The 19,442-nt window shown below is 39.0% G+C and overlaps 1 protein-coding gene across 2 annotated transcripts in view; it reads right to left on the bottom strand.

Moving 5' to 3' along the window:
* The window catches only part of LOC140479650 (protein FAM78B), a 67,158-nt gene extending 49,480 nt beyond the window's left edge, over positions 1-17,678 (bottom strand). Inside the window, exons 1-2 of one of the 2 annotated variants that reach the window (XR_011961090.1) lie at positions 16,793-17,678; positions 6,042-6,791 (exon numbers count right to left, since the gene is read on the bottom strand). Coding sequence is in view for 1 of the 2 variants with exons in the window: in XM_072573581.1 (XP_072429682.1) it covers positions 6,269-6,791; positions 16,793-17,055 (786 nt within the window). In the remaining variant the exon portion in view is untranslated. Of the gene's footprint in view, positions 1-4,329; positions 6,792-16,792 lie in introns of those variants that run through there. The other variant, XM_072573581.1, reaches the window with a different exon arrangement.
* Between the last annotated feature and the right edge of the window lie 1,764 nt (positions 17,679-19,442).

The raw sequence follows: 19,442 nt of genomic DNA, 5'->3' as shown, positions 1-19,442 counted from the left end.
TGCAGTATATTCAATCATTGAAATAAAGGGTCAGCACAAAGTTTACATGCTGCCTTCCTCAACAAGAACAAACGTGACTAATTGCTAACCATGAGCCTGAAGACAGCAGCAAATAGATTGTCTTTAATGTTAAAACCAAGAATACTATTGACCTTTTTATGATTCTATAGACATGAGGTGCAAGCTTTAAGTAGTGTGGACTTGTGCCCCAAAATTCACTGAGGCTACTTCGACTGAAAGTATATTTATTATCTATATATTTTCAGGAAAATGCATTGTCTGCCACTTATCGATACTGAATTTCCTCTGGCTCTTTTTAACAGGACCCTCCATTTTGTTAACACCTCTGTGCTGCAAAGCAATATTTTGGTTTAATCAACTTCTTGCATCAGCACTACTTCTGGGTAATTATCAAAATTATTATTGTATTTTATTTACAGCAGGTAAGTATCATTGGTAAACCTAGCATTTGTTGACCATTTCTAATTGCCTGTGAGAAGGCATTGGTTCCTTAGTTGCAGTCAATGAGGAATGATAATGGTGGAATGGCAATATATTCCTAAGTCAGGACCATTTATAATTGGAGGGAAACTTGCAGAAAGTGGTATTCCCATGTTACCCTCGATCTTCTAAATGGCAGAGGTCACAAGTTTAAATGGTACTGTTGACGGAGCCTCAATGAGTTGCTGCCATGCATTTTGTCGATGGTATGCATCGCTGCCACTGTGTGCCAGTGGTGAAAGCAGTAAATGTTTAAGGTGGTGGATAGAGTGTTGATCAAGCATGCTACTTTATCCAGGTTGATGTGGAGCTTCTTGAGTATTGTTAGAGCTGCACTTCTCCAGGCAAGTGGGAGAATTTCACCACACTCCTTGCATGACTTAGAAAGGTTGGTGGTCAGGAGGTGAATGCTTCATCACAGAATTTCCAGTCTCTGACTTGCTGTCTCTACCCCATAATCTTTTTCAAAGATTTTCCTAAACTTCATGCATGTTGCATTTCCAGTATCGCTAATGCTTCAGATCTCCTCAAACCATTCTGAGGTTTGTCAATCACGATCGTCACTTTTAAAACTTGTGCTGGCTATTTCTAACTAGAGGGTATAATCTCTTTATCTGGATCATTGTTAATGTTTCTTTTAATTAGCAATTATATTGGCTACTCTTCCATCACACTCAAGCTTTGAATATTCAAGACCTCAACAATATTTTCCCTCAGGATCTGAAGACTAACTTATACCTCCTATTCCAAACCAGCATGGACTAAAATTCCATGAGGTAAAAACTTTGCCATATAGCCAAAGTCAATGAAAACTGTCTGGGATCTTCAAAGTTAACAGACCAGAAGCACTGTGTACTCTTAAACAAATAGTCAAGGACAGTATGATACACAAAACTCATGAAATTATGCAGAACCATGAACCAGGGGAAAAAAAATCAGTTAATTGGACCCACTTTAAAATGTACATATGAAGTTTCCGTAATCAAATAAAATTACACCTGGAACATTAATTTCCCAATATTCCTGCAGTCAGCATACCTGTGTTACCATATCACAGAATCATAAAGTTGTCATAGCACTGAATGAGGCCATTCCGCCCATTGTGTTTGCACTAGATCTTTAAATGAGTATCATTACCAGGGCCAATCTCTGCTTTTTCCCCAAACCCTTGCACATTACTTCCATCCAAATAACCATCCAATGCCTTCTTTTACCCCATGTTGAACCTGCCTCCACAACATTTCTGGCAGTACATTCCACATGCACATCAGATGTCTCATGCAACATCTTTAAAACCTGCCTCTCTGAGTGGCTTGAAGCATCAAACTGGAATGTGATGTTTCAGTTATTCTGCAAGTCACAGCTTGTAAAATCAACTGCAGATATAATACTCATCAAATCACTGATACCTCTGTTACTAGGTCTAAGGTGCAGGAGTTCAAGGTAGTGTTGAATCTTTGGGCACTTAGCTTTGTCCTTATCTTAAAGTTTATAATTTAGACAAAAGCAAAATCTACAAACAATGATCCATGTGACATACAATTGATTGAGAAGTGAGCTGCTGGTTAATTGATTTATTCAGAGGACAGCTGGCTGTTGAAGTGAATTACAATCTGCCTCGACACTCCAGGGACCTGGAGGAGGATCCAGTGCAGACAGTTGAGAGGAAAATATCGTCTCTCAGATGGTAATTAAGGAACCTAAAAAAAAAGGGAGCTTGGATTATCTTAATCCAGCTCCCAGGGGAATTCATCTATCTGCAATTTACCAACATTGCTCAGAAACATTGCTCAAACAGCTATTAACAATGGTTGCTAAAGAAATGGGATTTGTCATGTTAGTACATTAAATATGTTATTGTGAAGTTGTTTTTATTATCAGACTGTAATAGTTCATCATCTAAATTATGGTATGCAATGTAATATTCCTTTTCCATGTAAAGTGGCTCTCTTTTGTACTATTTTAAAATATCTTTTGAATTGAGTACAAACTGTTTAGAGCAATCTTATTTGGATTTTCTCCCTAATTGTCCTTGTTAATTTCCTTCTTCCTATTCCCTGAAGATTTCAACTTGCTGGGTTACATGTCCATAGCAGCCAATTATCTCCCAGCAAGGGTCTGCAGTTCCTGAACTTCGTCTATGCCACTAAACTCTATACAGTCGTCAAAATCATCTTATTTGCATGCACTAACAGAGAAGTGTTCAACAACAGGAATTGTACTCTTTCCCTCTCTTTTAAAACTCAGGCACAGAAGCCAATTCTCATATTCCAATCACTGCCTACCTGCAGTTAACTAAACCAGCACACACTCGGGATTAAACAAGGGAACTTTCCAGTTCTTAAGGCTATTATGCATATCTGCAGACAATGCATGCATCAAGTAATTACTGCCATTTATCATGTTAATTTTCAAAAATCATATCAAATCATAGAGACAATTTAGATGTTTATCCAATATAAGTATTTTAGTAAGTTTTAGTAAATTGCATTGTTAACAACTCACATTTATGTAACATATTTAACACACTGAAATCTGTGGCTTCAGAGGTGCAAATCAGATGAAAGTTGACACCATGCCAAAGAAGGAGATATTAGGAATGGTGACCAAAGAAGTTGGGTTAAAGGAGCATCCTAAATGAGACAGAAGTGGAGAGGGAAAAAGCTCAAGGCATGGAAGATACTCGGAAGAAAGTAGGGGATGCTCAAGAGGCCAGAATTGGAGAAATGCAAAGTTCTCAGAGGGTTAAAGAGCTACTGAAAATCACACACGAGGCCACAAAGTGTTTTGAAAGTGACAATAGGATTCTTAAATTCCTTTGTTAAAATTCAATCGAAGTATTCTCAAATTAATGAATTCTATGTTGTATAGTAAAATCATGCAGTGAAACTTCTGGGCTATAGAGTTTGATGCAAATGAGAACTAGACAGGTAGGTCTCCTGACAGGTTGACACAAAACTAATTGTATCTTTCAATCTTGTATATTTTCACAGCACATTTTAATGCATCTTTTTTAAAAAAATGGATCTAAAAGTACTATTTGAATTTCTGTCACATATCAAATCTAATTGAATTGTTGGCTCAAAAGCAATTTCTCCCAGCAATCCAAGTACAATACAGCACTAACCAATTGAGCAATAAATCAGTACTATTCCCACCAGACTCTGAAAATTGTGCATTTAGTTTGGATGGGGTATGAGGAGCTCTAAATTGCAGCGGTAAAATCACAAAGAAACACAGTAAATGCTGGAAATCTGAAATTCGTATTTTTTTTCCAACAAATGCTGTCTATTCTGTTGCATTGTGTAAGCATATTTCTTTTTGGTTTGTTTCTCATGCAGCTACTGTAATCGGTGCATTATCTGACTGTGAAATTTCAGGCAAAAAAAAACAAAATGTATCACACAATTAATGGTCATTAAAAAAACAGAAAATGCTGCAAATTCTCAACAGAACTGGCAGCATCTATGAAGAAAGAAACAGAATTAATGTTTCAAATAGATGACCTTTCATCAAAACTCTTTTGCTAAAGTTATATTGCTGAGTACAGATTTCATAAAATACAGCTCTCCTGCATGCAAATAAATAAACCAAATTTGGCCCATGCAAAAGTTTAGTTGGGATGCAATTGGAGAGGCAAGTAACTCTTTTTGTTTGTGAATACAATCCACACAAAATTGTCCTACTTTTAGATTCACAGCATGAGTGTTTTTAAAGAATTTCTGATTGAATAAATGCAGGTCTCTCCAAATGAAAGGTGATGGAAATTAATATATTTCATTGTACTTAGAAAAAAAATTGCATTTTTATTTCATTGTTTTCCAGCAATGAAAGTGACATGTCATATTCCAGTATAAATGAACAAAATCAAAGTGCAAATCTCTCAGTTACAGAAAATGCATGCAATCTACCAATCAACAGCTTGTCACCTTTCAACCTACACTTCACAGATTAGTGAGCCAAACATCTGCCAAACATCTGTACTCCAGAGAGAGCCAGGTATGCAGCAGAGCTCACTGGTTTATAAGGCACGCTGCAAAGCCAAACTTTCCAGCAACACAACATATCGATTCATATTTTCTCAGGTAAATACATTTGACTTAGCATTTGACTTCAACATCATGGACCCAATTTGCAGCTTTAAAGAAAACCTTTTTTTATATATAAAATGGTGTGATTTACAAATACCAAAACACAATTCTGATAATGTTTAGATGGTAAATACAATGTTTACAGTAATCGGATGGGAAATTAAAATGTATGTGTTTTTATTTAATACAATGGTTTTGACTTCCACATTCATGCCAACCCCCCCAGTCACAGAGACAGGATTATAGAAGCATTAGGCACAGAAGGACGCCTTTCAGCCCATCATGTGCCTGCTCTCTGAGAGAGCCAGCCATTAGTCCCGCTCTTCTGTCCTTTCTCCCTAATCTTACAACATTATTCTGTTCAATTACAATCCAATTCTTTTGAGATTTAACAGACGGAGGTGACAGATGTTGGTTATCTCCCACTGCTGGAAGAGCAAAAGCAAGCCCTCACTTTACACTTTGGGAATAAAACGTTTACACAAAAGGGGGCCGTCCACTGGTATACACCCTTACTAATACTTCTCATTGCTCAGTCCAGACTAGGTCGTTGTATCCCTAATACTTACCCGCATTAACCAATAAATAATATGCTGCAACAAACCTAGCAATGCTCAGCGGAGCATTGAGATTTAACCAAAGTGCCAAAGGTGCAATGTAAAATCACATCAAATAGAATTCAAACACAAGTATCGACTTTAAGTCTTGACCGCTGAGCCAGCATAAATATTGCAAAATGATATTCTGCTCCGAATTAAATTGGAGAATATCAAAACCATTGTACTATCGAGCTGAAACTAAAACAAGACTACCTCTGCTGTTGTGCACTGGCGAAATAAAATGATAAATTAACATCATATATATATATTAAAAACGCCATAGATTGTGCCCAATTAAAAGGCATGGGTTTTCTAAAGACATCTTCGGTTGAAATCATTAAAACCATGGCAACAATGCGTTAAACTCCCAGCCACTTTGGCATCTAACGATTGAAAAAGAGTCACAGCAAAATAGTTGGAGAGATACCCCCCTCCCACTCCGTTAAGGTTTGAATGCAGACTTATTAAACATTCCAAATAAACGATGCCATTTTAATATTAAAAAAGTCATTCAATTGACTGCGACAATTGTGATATTAGGCTCGAAATTACTCACAATACACAAAAACTGAATGCACATGGATTTCCGAACCATATATCTTCTCAACACGAGGTGCATGCAAAATAAAAACTATCCATTAATCAGTCGAACAGTCAGGACATGTTAGCAAGAGTAGGAAGCATCGTCTGATTGAAGCCTGCACTGTGGAGCCACACACGGCCCGCAGGCAGTTAGAAAATAGTGGTACCTTATTCCCGTCACATTTCAGCACCACGGCCAGTTCATCTGGACCGACAACATTGCCCTATCAAAAAAAAAGTAAAACAAAAAATAAGGATCAAGTGTTACCAGAATGGTTGTACAGTCGGATGACCTTTGTAAACAGCCACGTGAGATCCCGAGTTGTACAACCGAACCAAAGGCTTCATTCACCTCCTTCAAACAAGTGCAGATGTCCCCTCCCCCCCTCAAAAAATTCCAACCTTGCTCGTTCCTTGCTGCTGAATGAAATAGGAGGTGTGTTAAAAAATGCACGGCCTTAGAAGATTCCCTTAAACGGCTGCAAGCGTCTATTACTACTTGGGAGGTATGACAACTAGAGGTAGACCACGTTTGGGTCTCCACATTAAAACCTGGGCGTCGTTCGCGTTGGGCTTCACCAAGGCATTCGGCGGTATGGGCTCCATCCTGCTTAATATCCGAGGCTGCTCCTGCTGTGTCCTTCCAACAAGCTTAGCACGGTAGCCCAAAGGATTCGACGGGTCGACTTCAATGTCAACCCGCATCCTCCATTTGATTGTCTGAAGTAAAATCTTCTCTTTGCTGACTGTGTTCATGGCCACCAGCCAGGTGGTGAAACTTTGGTCTCTTTTAATCCTGGTTAGTTGCGGCACGTTGCTCTCACTCACAGGCACCGCCCATGTTACACTCGGGTAAAAATTGTCATTCATACTGACTGAGAAGCGAGACGCCTTGTTAATGGGGCCGACCAGTGTCACTGTCTCGGTGGTGTTCCCATACCAGGGATAGCTCACTCCATCAGAATCACTAATAGCTTTAACCCTGCCTTCTCGCAAATCAGGAAGTTCCCAGCTAGACCTGGATAAAGATAAATACAGATAAGCATAATCTGCAGGTAGCTGTAGTTCGCACAATTTATTCGTTCGGATGCATTTTACGAACCACATATAGTGTTAACAAATAGTGTGGACATTCATGACTGTTTATCAGGAGAGTTAGAGGGTTGAAGGGCTGAGCTGAATTTATTGTTTTTGTTGATCCTTGACAACTTACCTTTTTTTAACCTCATTAATGAAACATATTGAGGTGGAATTTGCTTGAAAGATTCACAGACATTAAGGAGAACAGATAAGATAAAATGAGAGGAACTATTTCCATGACTTTCAGGAGTATTAGACACTGTTTAAAAATGAGAACCAGCTTCTTTGTGAAAGGACAGTAAACAATTAAAACTTTCTGCTACACCAAACTAGTGATGCTACATTTGATGGTAATTTTAAAACAGAGATTTTTCAATTTTTGATTACCAAAATGTTTCAGGAGTACTCAGAGATACAGGCCTCTAACTTTGATTGCAGATTAACTATCACCTCACTGGGGATGAGGATGGTTGAGTGGTGGTAATATCCCTGGATCTGTAATCCAGAGATTCAGCCTAATGCATTGGAGATATGGATTCAGAATCCACAGCAGCTCGTGGATTTTAAGTTCAATTAATAAATCTGGAATATAACACTGGCCTCAGTAATGGTGAAAAACCAACTGATTCACTAATGACCTATAGGACCAGAAAATTTGTCCTTATCTGGTCTGGCCTACATACAACTCCAGACCCACAGCAATACAATATACAAATAGGCCTTGCCAGGAACACCCACATTCCATGAAAGTTTTTTTTTTAAATGGAATGGTTGAACAAGTTGGAGGAGACAACTAGCCTACTCTTGCATTTTAGGGTTGTACTCATAGTTCAGATAAAATGTTTTGCTCAAAAGCACTTTAGCTCAATGTGTGATCAATTTTTAAAATATTGAACAGAAATGTTATTTGCTGTAAATTCCACATTTATAATTGTTACTAGGGAATAGGACGGATGCCCACTAATGTCATACATTGTCTCAACCTCATCTCTTCTCTATATTGTTTTAACACATGGTGCATTTTGACTACATTAATATTATCAAGTAAGATACTGTCAGTAATATCTTATGTCTGATTCATGGCAGCACTATGGAGTGAATTATTTGATGTGTGAAAAGACAGTTGATGAATCAAGTTGCTCCTGTTGATTCAAATTCTTTACTTTTACTTTTAAACATACTGAGCAGAAAGGAAAATATTTACTAAAACAAATGCAGCAACATTTATGCTAGTATGTCTCCACTGTTTCTGAAAAATGTATAATTCATTACTATGTCTGTCAATTGATATATGTTACTGCACTGTTTTCTGTATTTCCTGTAGAAGGTAGCTTGAAAGCAAAGATAAATTAATTCTACTGCCACTTGTCCATATATTAACAGCTTCGAGTTGCCTGTCAAAGGAAAATCCTCACAATTTGCACAATCCCTTTAACATACTTAAAAAAGGGATATGATATTGGTGATTTCAATTTTGCATTTATTTGGAAAGAAACACAAAAGACCTTGTCTGTTTTGAATTTAAAGTAAGATGGTGAGACTGTCAAGTAAGACAGTTAACAGGTCCTGCTGCATCTCCATGCCAACCACAGTCTAACCAATCATGACCTTCTTCTCATGCTGTATAAATTATTGCTTCCTGTCTCAGGTGATTTTCTTGTGCTTAGTCCTGATGAGTGTAAGACAAAAAGCTTTGAATTCATTTTTTAAAATCATTACTTAAGTTCTGAATTACCAAGCATTTATTTGTATCCCTTCAACTTCCAAGAGCTCTACAACCCTCCAAGACATCAGTGATCCTTCAATTCTAGTCGCTTCTGAACATTCCACTTCTTTTGTCTCTCTGTTGGCATTTAAGACCACAAGAAATAGAGATACGAGGAGGCCAATTGACTCCTCAAATCTATTCCACCATTCAGCAGAATCATGGCTAATCCACCATTCCTCATGTCCATTTTGCTGCATTTTCCCCATAACCTTTGTTTCTCCTACTGACCAAGAATCTATCTGTCTTGACCTTAAATATATACAAGGACTCTGTCCCAACAGCTCTCTGTGGCAATGAGTTCCAAAGACTCATAACTCTCTGAGGGAAGAAATTCCTCCTCATCTCAGTCTTAAATTGGTGCCCCTTTATTCTGATACTATGATCTCTGGTCCTAAACTCTCCCATGAGGGAAACATTCTCTCAGCACTTATCCTGTCAAGACCCTTAAGAATCCCATATGTAGGCCTTAAGCTCTGATGTTCCCTCCTTCAACCTTTGGATTTCACCAACCCTTTCCCCTGTAAACTTCTCACTTTGATTAATCTTTGGTCCTGGCCATCATATCTCCTTCTTAGTCTCCATTCATTTGTTGTCCGATTATGTCATTGAGAAGCACCTGTGCAAATTTTGCTACTTTAAGGGTGCTTTATAAATACCAGCTGTTGTTCTGCCACATGACTCCAAAGTAATCCTACCAAGGGATAGATGAGAGTTTTAGAAGAGCTATGTACTAATTCCTGAAGAACTATTCACGTCAGAACATGTGGTAGAACAAAGGAGTTAGTTAAATCTTGTCGTGAAAGTGCAAACCAATTCAACATGGTTTAAAGAGAGAATACAATCTGCAGTTTCATCAGTACATTCAGCACCTTCCTTGAAAGTACAAGATGAGATTTCCCTTAGTAATAAAACATTAACCCAGTTGTCTATTACTGATAAGAAAATTGTTATGCCCTGTTGTCCTAGAAATGTCAACTGAAAACTAAAACACAAGGAGGTTTAAATGAAACTTAATTTTTAGAATTGTTATGATTTTAAAACAGGATTGCTTGTAGAAAATAATTTTTGAGTTGTCACTAATTTATAAACAGAATCGTTAAAGGAGTTATTAAACACAGAGTCTGGGGTTTGAGCTTCAAACTTCCCACTAGTTTAAAGGTGTTAGATTTAAAAAATAATAATTCTGAAGGTTTCCACAATTGTGAGGGCTCACCCCCTCACTTTGCCCCATGCTGCCTGTATACAAATATTTAGCCAATGTCTTTCTTACAGAGACATCTATGTAGATTGTGGCTAATTATCTAAGTATGAATCTACAAAATCACAAAGGGTATATGTGAAGTGAGTGTGTCTGATGCTAACAATACAAAGTGGACTCTTCAAAATATTTGTATTTTTCATAACACAAATGGCTGTAAAAATTTGAAACTGAAATCCAACTGTGTTCCAAAATGTGCATCAAAAAACACTGACAAGTTCCAAATTTTGCTGAGCATACAGGGTAGGAATAAGTATGATGAATATTAGGGTAAATTGTACTCTTCTGCTCTAGTGATGAGCTTCCTGCAACAGCAGTGCATGCAAGGGATTTGGCCCCTCTGCTCAGTATGCTGTACTAATAAGCCACTCCTTGGACTTGCTATAACATGATGTGGGGTGCAGTGCGATCCTCACTAACTCTGTCCCACATAGTCAGTTGTACAGTTAGAGCATTGCACCTTCCCCTCTTAAAAAGAGACGGTATTTATGCAGCATAAACAGCAATGGGAAAGCAGGTCATTTGCTCAACTCATCAGTCAAGCCTTTACCTGGCACAGAGATATTAAAAAATTAACATATTAAAAATAAAATAAATTCTGATGAAATGATGAGTCTCATAAAATGGACATTGTAGAGTTTGAAAGTTTGACTGATACACATGAATCATGAAGCAATTGGTGGCATTGTAGACAGTGAAGAAGGTTTTCTTGGATTACAAAGGGATCTTGATCAAATAGGTGAACGGGCTGAAAAATGGCAGGTGGAGTTCAATCTGGATACTTGTGAGGTATTGCATTTGGTACAAAAAACAGGGGTAGGACTTGTACAATTAATGGTAGAGCCTTGAGTAGGGTTGTAGAACTGAGGGCCCTAGGGGTTCAGGTACATAATTCTTTGAAGGTTGTGTCATATTTAGACTGAGCGGTTAAAAGGCATTTAGCACGCTTGCCTTCATGGTTCAGTCCTTTGAGTTTAGGAGTTGGAATGTCATGTTGAGGTTGTACAGCACATTGGTGAGGCCTCTACTGGAGTAGTGTCCAGTTCTGAATACCTTGTTACAGGAAGGATATTATTAAGCTGGAGAAGGTCCAGAAGAGGTTTACCAGGATTTTGTCCAGTATGTAAGATTTGAGTTACAAAGAAAAGCTGCATATGTTGGGACTTTTTTCACTGGAGCGTAGGAAGTTGAAAGGTGACCTTACAGAAGTTGATAAAATCATGAGGGGTATAGATAGGGTTAATGGTAGGTGTCCTTTCCCTAGGATGGTGGACTTCAAGATTATGGACATATTTTTAAGGTGAGAGGAGAGAGATTGACAAAATAAATGAGGAGCAAATGTTTTACACAGAGGGTGGTTCGTGTGTGGAATGAACTTTCTGAGGAAGTCGTGGACATGGATACAATGACAATGTTTAAAACACATTTGGATAAGTACCTGAATGGAAAAGATTCAGAGGGATATCAGACAAATGCAGGCAGGAGGGACAAGTTTAATTTGGGATTACGTTTAGCACGGAGTAGTTGGACTAAAGGGTCTGTTTGCGTGCTGCATGACTCTATTACTCTAAATGTTACAGCATTGAATAGAACTAGGCCAATCGGCCTTCCAGGAACCTTTCAGTCATTCAACAAGATCATGATTGATCCCCATTTCCCTTAATATCTTCAGTTACTAAAAGTCCATCAACTTCAGATTTATAATTTATAACTGAACAAGCAACACTTGCCATTTGTTGAAGTGTTTCAAATTTTCATCATGCATTTCTTAATGTTGCCTTGTTATAATCTGACTGCACTCTTCAGACCTTCTTGTCTTAAACTCTCCAAACAACAAAAATAGTTTCACTCCATCTATTCTGTTTGTTCCTCTTCATTTTGCTTTTTAGACTCATGCAATTTTTTGGCAACACAAAGTGGACATCAATCTATTGAATACACTAATTTTCTGTTGTCCTTCTTTTGGTTCGAACATAAAAGTTAGATTTTGTGTGAAAATGATTAAGCTGGTTTATGGGATAACTCTATTAGTGTTCTGTTAATGCCCTATGATATGAAACACCATCACCATTATTAAGCCATTCTTTAATAACATAATTCTTCCCAAAGTCAAGAATTCACAGTAGTAGAAATAACTGCTTTAAATTCTAAGGATATTATCAAAAAACATGAAAAGTTAATTACAATAGGGACGTTTATCTCACCCCATCTGCTGTATTAAGCATTCACTCCCTCCACCACAGGCATTCCATGGTTGCCATGTGTACCATCTACAAAATGCACTGCAGCAACTCACTAAGGCTTTTTCAACACACCTTACAAATCTGCAACCTCTACTCCCCAGAAGAAAAAGGGCAGCAGATAAATGGGAACACACTAACCCTTGAGTTACCCTCCAAATGCCATGCTGTCTTGACATGAAAATATATTTCAATTCCTTCATTGTAGTTGATCAAAATCCTTGCACTCCAAACATAACAGCACTGTGGGAATACCTTCACCACAAGGACTACAGTGGTTCAAGATGACAGATCAATACCACCCACCTAAGGGTAATTAGGAATGAGTGATATCCAAATACTACAAAGGAACAGAAACACTTGCTTTCCTCCTTGTCTAATTCTCCCAATATTTTCTTTTCATTCATGACTCAGATCAATATGAGAAAATTAACAGTCAACAATGAACAGGATTGCTTTCAAAGTAATTAATATTCTCCAGTTTCAATGTGATACATTTATTTGATTAGCTACCCTTTTATTGATGCTGCTCCAGTGGAAACCTTTATATAAAGCCTTTCAATTTGCCAATTGTTTTCTCCTGGAAAATAATTAGGAGCTCAACAGAAACAGCAACAAGGCTTCACTCCAATAAACTTTTGTTCTTCATAGATGTGGTTCAAATAAATCACCCTGCAATAAAAGCAGTACTGTAATATAGTGAAGTTGCTCCTGTGAACATCTGGCAATGGTCTTGTGGAGATTTTGATTACATTGTCAGTTGGAGGAGTTGAGCCTGACTGATATGAAAGCTAATGATAATGTCATGGTGATATACAAAGAGTTGGTGTGAATAGGTAAAAAAAAATTGTGGAAATTGGTTCTAAAACGTCTATTGCAGGATAATGGGGATTGGTGATTTATGAAACTGGAGTTTAATTGATGTTGGTAAAGGGTTGAAGGCAGTGGGGCGATGGGTTTTGAGGGCAAATGGCAAGTTGCAAACCTCTATGGAATATTAAAGCAAGATATTGATTGAAATTTTCATTGAATCATCCAGGAATTTTCTCCTAATGAGAAAACATTAGTTGCCAACAAACTATTGTAGTCTCTCAGCATCTTCATGTCTTCTAATTGGTTGGCAATTAAAAAGAAATGAATTGACAGGTACCTTATCAAATGTTTAAATTAAGTAAAGGAGATTTATCATTAATTGGTGTTATGACATTCTATTAAGGAAGAGGCAAGTATAATGTATTGGGTTACAGAAATGTTACGCATCCAACAGTATAAATGTCTCTCTGTAAAAAACATAACAGTTCAGGAAGAGCAACTTGGTCTTTTGGGTAGATGAGGTAAGCATAATTCAGATCCAAGGTTTGATAGAAGTTCAAAATATTTATTCTTCCAACTTACTCTTTGTCTACAGAATTCTTCAGCCAGCCATCATCATTGATAATAATAACAATTTTTATTTATTTGATTTGGATTTATATGGTGTCTTTATAGTGTAAATATGTCCAAGACACTAAAAAAAAACAATCATTTTAAAAATTGCTGAGTCACTTAAATGGATTTGTAAAGGCAATTGAAAGCTTAAAGTTTGAAGGATGACCTAGAGGAGGAAAAAGGTTTGGAGAGGCTAAAATAGGGAATTTCAAAGTTTAAAGCCTAGATAGCTGAAGACACAATGGAGGGGTTGTAGGACTGAAGTATGGATTGGGAGATGCAAGACCATGGCAGGATTTGGGGAAGGAGGAACTATTCTTTTGCACAGATTTAGTTAATTTTGTGAGCTAAATTGTAATCTCTTCTCTATGCAAACTGGACTTAAGTCCTCAGAACACTTTTCAACCACCCATCTTAAGTATTACAGATTTTCCAATTTTCATGATGACTTTATGAATCCATTAGTTAATACTTCCCCTGTTAATATACAGCACTGTTTGGTAAATTATTATAATGCAACTATGTGTGGAGAGAGACAAAGTATTCAGCACTTTAAAACTGGTGATTACTATGGAATAAACTTATTAGAAAAATGTAGTCATTTTAATAAACAGTGCATTCTGCAGAAATGTGTTAACCCAGTCCTTGGCTATGAAATAATTTGGTGAGTATCACACCTTGAGCTGTATTGGCATTAGCAATCATAACTTTCTCCCAAAGTGTTTCTGTATTTTAAAAAGGCTACAATTCAGTTCTCTCATAAATTGATGAAAAGGCAGAGCAGAATTGTACACAGTTTACAAAAAACACAACTTTCAGACATTGGAAGGGGCTGTTTACAGTAGAGTTCCAGAGCTTCTAGTTCCAGTTCTGGAAAATAGACAGAAGGATGTAAGCAAAGTAGGGGGACAAAAGGTCCACAGTAGACTTGTCAATAAGGAATAGAATCCAGGTTGTGCACAGAAGATTTAGCTTGTCACAGTAAATTCAGAATTGTGCACTGGCCTTGTCGCTTTCTGTTTTGGTAGCTTCCTCCAGCCCTAGAACCCTGTAAGATCTGTGTTTTCTGGCCTTTTGCCTGTCTACTTGATGAAATCTATCATTAAATGATTAAATCTACCACTAAAACTAAATACTAAAATATCTAAAATCAACTAAAAAAACTTAATAATAATTCAACCTCAATGGCTACACTGTACCCTTAGTTCTCTAAGTTTTCAGCTCTTGGCATTCTCTCCCTCAACCTCCCTACATCTCTCACCTCCTCTAAGTTATCCTTCAAAACTTGACTGACCTTTTTGGTTACTCCTCCAAATTACAGCCTTAATATCTTTGTTTTATGATTACTCTTTTAGAACCTTATAGACATTGCATAAATATATTGTTGACTGGTACTTGTGATTGATTAACTATGGAGCTACTGAACAATCTGATATTGTTTACCTCAGCAACAATGCAACAAAGCATTATCTTTCGCCTGCTGCGAAGATTTGTCAATATGATGTAATCTGCTGCCCAGGATTGTGACAAGATATGTGCATGGGGAGCACAATATATTGTCTGGTGATGTAAAGGACAACGTGTACAGGGATCTTGGTGGCAAGGACATTGACATGACATGAAAGACAACAACGGTCTCTCCATATCACATCACTGGTGTCAGCTATGTGAAGAACTTGGAGCTGTTCTATATTTGGCGTCTGCCAGAGTTCTTGATTGTCCGGTATTGCTTTGGGAATTTCAACTCAAAAGGAAAAAGAGATTCCGACCGCACTGTCTCCTTCCTACAGTCAGATGTCAGGTCAACGTTAGGTTTACGGAAATTCATAGCTCACTGGAATGCCATCGCTCACAAGTTTTGCCCATGAAACAGAAACATCTTTTAATTGGGCGTCGATAGATTTGAACCATAGATCCCTTGCATTTTTTTAAAATTCAAGGTATGAGTGACAGACGTTTATCTTTAAAGGGGGACAGACGTTTAACTTTAGGTTGGAGAGCAGGGTTGCCAGGGTGAAACAAGGGAAATATCTCATTTCAAAGGTTTTAAATAACCTAGAATTTTCTCTGCTATGCGATGTTGGCATTAAACATGGATCAATCGTCTGAATGCCGCGCGAGAGGGGCCCTGGGGTTATTTAGTCTATAAAAGTGTTGCTTTTGGATTCCAGTCGGATTCAGAAAGATGTAATTGCCTTCGCAAAGTATCGAGATACTATTTTGGAACTTGCAATTTTATTGTCAGCGGGACTGAATCGGCACGCCCCGTGTTTTCAACGAGATCCAACTGAAATCCAAGCCAGCTTTCACGTTGCTATATGGTGAAGGGTGCAGCCTGAAATTATACGCGATCATTAAAGAGGATGCGGAAGTTCGAGTCGCAAACTGCCACTTTCCCCGCAGCTTTGATGCAAAGCTGCATTTTGTCTCGATCGGCGCTTTACCATAATAAGGACTGAAAGTTCGGTGGCAGTAAATAATGATTAAGCAATTTCAGCCTGGCTCTATGTTGATCACGACTGGTTTGTTAAATTTCATTTTAATTTATGGGATTAACTTGGAAACATGACGTGAATCATAATTGAGCCTGACACTGTACCTTTAAATATGCACCTTCAAACTCTTCCTAATTGTTTGCGTGGTAGCTAGTCAAATGGAAGACATCTAACGCTGCAGCTGTCTTAATATATAGCCATGTTTAACTCCCTCTCTTAAGAATGACTCCCATTCCTTAGAAAGAAACGTGGGCGGGTGAGCATGTTTAGTCTGGAAGTGCTGGTCTGCACAGAAAAATTAACTGTTTAGCAACGTACGGACGCTTCTGTCACTAAATCTGAACATAAATCTATCGGGTGCCACAAAGACAGGATACGAATGCCTTGTGATCATGCAGTGGCAAAAATAACAAAAATAAACCCGGCATATGTGCATAAAAATAATCTCCACTGTATACCCACGCTATGATATTGGATGAATTTCATGCAATCCTCACTAATGCACAGTAATACCAATGAAGGAAGCCGCAGCTACAAAGCCATTCATCACAGACCAGTTGTACAATGAGGATTAAACACAAGTGTATTTAAATAAGGTGACTGCAATACATTTAGCCAATAAAGCGGGTTTTTATGTGTGTGGATTGACCATGTTGTAATGCTGAATTATACTCGGTTCATCATCTTAGCACACTGCAAGGATGAACTGGCAGTGCATTACACATACTCTACCGTGTTAAATTCCCTTACATTCCGAGGTCGCTGTAGGTGTTGAAAAATTCCATCTGGTTGCAAGCTTGAATCCACCCCACAACCCACGTTTCGTTCCGGGGGACTGGAGGCATCACCACCCGGGCGGATGCCTTGAAGTATGGAGTCTTGTACCGTAAAACAATGGGAGAATTCTCCTCGATTAGAGTTGGGCACTGATCAATGGTAGCAGAAACATCATATACCACTATATTCTCTCGACGTATCCGTGATTTACAAGTTATACTCTGAATGCAACCCATCCTTCCGGGCTTTATGGATATTAGTATATTTAAAAAGACTGAAGATAGAGCCCTGCTAATCGTCTATCTTGCTGAGCGCGTCAAATCAGACAACAGTCTATGGTCTTCAGTTTGAGTTCGTTATTCGGGTCCGGGCTATAGTTCTTTTTTTTTGTTTAATCCCCCTGTGTGCCTTTCGCCTCCTTATTTTCATGTCACAAACGGCAGGAAGCAGGAGGAAGACGAGGCAGCATATTGGCAAAAAGATAAGAGGAGCGAGAGGATATGCGGGTTTCCCGTTGTAATCGAGTGGCACTGGGAGCAGAGGAAACGCACTGTAGCCACTGACTCCAGCATAGTCTGCATCTGTTGTGAAGCCTCACAGAACAACACAGCCTTTCTTCTGCCTTCATCGCTAACGGTTAATGAACCGCTGGTTCCATTCCTCCCCACCGCCGCTATTCAATGAAGACCGGTATCGACAAATATAAATAAATCCGATTTTAAAAAAAAATATCTTGGTGAATCAGGCGGTATTTGAAGAGTACTTGCATTGTCCGTCGTATGGCACCACGCTGTCCATTACTCCTGATGCTGAAGATGAATGCGAGAGAGAGAGAGAGAAATCCTTTTTTAGTGCCTCCTAAGACCCCATAGGCTGGGTTTCACCATCACCACCCCCCCCCCCCACCCCACCCTACAAACCCCACCCACCAAGCCCCCAAAGTAAAACACCATCGAGAGAATGCTGTCCCACTGCTTCAGGATTCCCAGGGATCAGGATACCGAGCGGCGCCCCCTTATGTACAACCAGTTCGCCTGAACGACCGTGGCGCTCTGTTCCTTATTAAATAAACATATGCTCCACCAAACCGAATACAGCATCTGGATGAGATTTAATACATTCCAAAACGGGATCTAGTGTGACTAGATAAGCAATCCTTTTTTTAAAAAAAAAATAACGTTGACTTACGCCTCACAATTACAGTGTGTATGATTTACAGTAAGAAAGGGAAATGCTAACCCACAATATCTGCGCGCTAGGGACCAGAGAACTGTCAATCTGAAATTAAAACGTAATGCACAGCAGGTGGAAAGTGAACAGACAAGTTCTCGGAAGTTCAGGTCCGACGAAAGATGCGCCAAACCGTTCACCTTATCCCATTGTTTGTTCATTTATCCTCCTATGTATAGGGCAATACATTTTGCTGACTTGAATTCAGAGAATTCCGATCACTAACGTTGGGTCGATGTTGTTAAACGCGAGTTGAGCGTGAATTCAACCCTGCTTCTCTACAAACCTCTTCGGGCGAAATAAAATTGAAGGAGCCCCCATCACTTTGCCAAACGTTGGGCGTTCTCAAGACGCAACGCGCTTGCAAACAGGTTGGGTACTGAGAGGATTTGCCAAACAATCATTCCAGCTGACGTTAGCGAGGCTCAGTGATAACAGCCGTGCTAGTAGACTCAAAAAAGGGACAATTCAGCTCCTGTCTGCCATTCTGTAGATCACAGTTATTGTGATTCCCAACTCTGTCTTGCCCATATCCCTGCATACCTTAGGATAGCAAAGCTCTAAAGGCCTCAGATTTAATGTTACTAATTGGCCAACATGTACTGTTTTTCTTCCACCAGTCTACTCTACTACCCAGTGAGTCAAGACATAGAACTTCGAACAGTACAGCATAAGAACGAGCCCTTCAGCCCAAGATGTTGTGCCGAACATGACACCAAATTAAACGAATCCCTTCTGCCTGCTCTTGGTCTATAATCCCTCCATTCCTTGCTTATTCATGTGGTTATCTAAAAGTCCCTTAAATGCCCTTATCAGATCTGCCTCAACCACCACCCTAGCAGTGCATTCCAAACTCCTACCATTATGTGTAAAAAACTTGCCTCTCACGTCGTCTTTGAACTTTCTCACCTTAAATGCATGCTCCCTAGTATTAGACACTTCAACTCTGGGAAAAAAGATTCTGATTGTCAACCCTATCTATGCATCTCATAATTTTATAGACTTTTATGGGCGGCACGGTGGCACAGTGGTTAGCACTGCTGCCTCGCAGCGCCGGAGACCCGGGTTCAATTCCCGCCTCAGGCGACTGACTGTGTGGAGTTTGCACGTTCTCCCCGTGTCTGCGTGGGTTTCCTCTGGGTGCTCCGGTTTCCTCCCACACTCCAAAGATGTGCAGGTCAGGTGAATTGGCCATGCTAAATTGCCCGTAGTGTTAGGTAAGGGGTAGATGTAGATGTAGGGGTATGGGTGGTTTACGCTTCGGCGGGGCGGTGTGGACTTGTTGGGCCGAAGGGCCTGTTTCCACACTGTAAGTAATCTAATCTTTATCAAGTCTCCCTTCAGCCTCCACAACTCAAAAGGAAACAACCTGAGTTTTTCTCGCTTCTCTTTA

The sequence above is a fragment of the Chiloscyllium punctatum genome, chromosome 7 (assembly GCF_047496795.1).
Source record: "Chiloscyllium punctatum isolate Juve2018m chromosome 7, sChiPun1.3, whole genome shotgun sequence".
In the NCBI taxonomy this organism is placed as follows: domain Eukaryota; kingdom Metazoa; phylum Chordata; class Chondrichthyes; order Orectolobiformes; family Hemiscylliidae; genus Chiloscyllium; species Chiloscyllium punctatum.
Note: the sequence above shows the minus strand (reverse complement) of the source record. Positions and strands in the feature narration are given on the sequence as shown.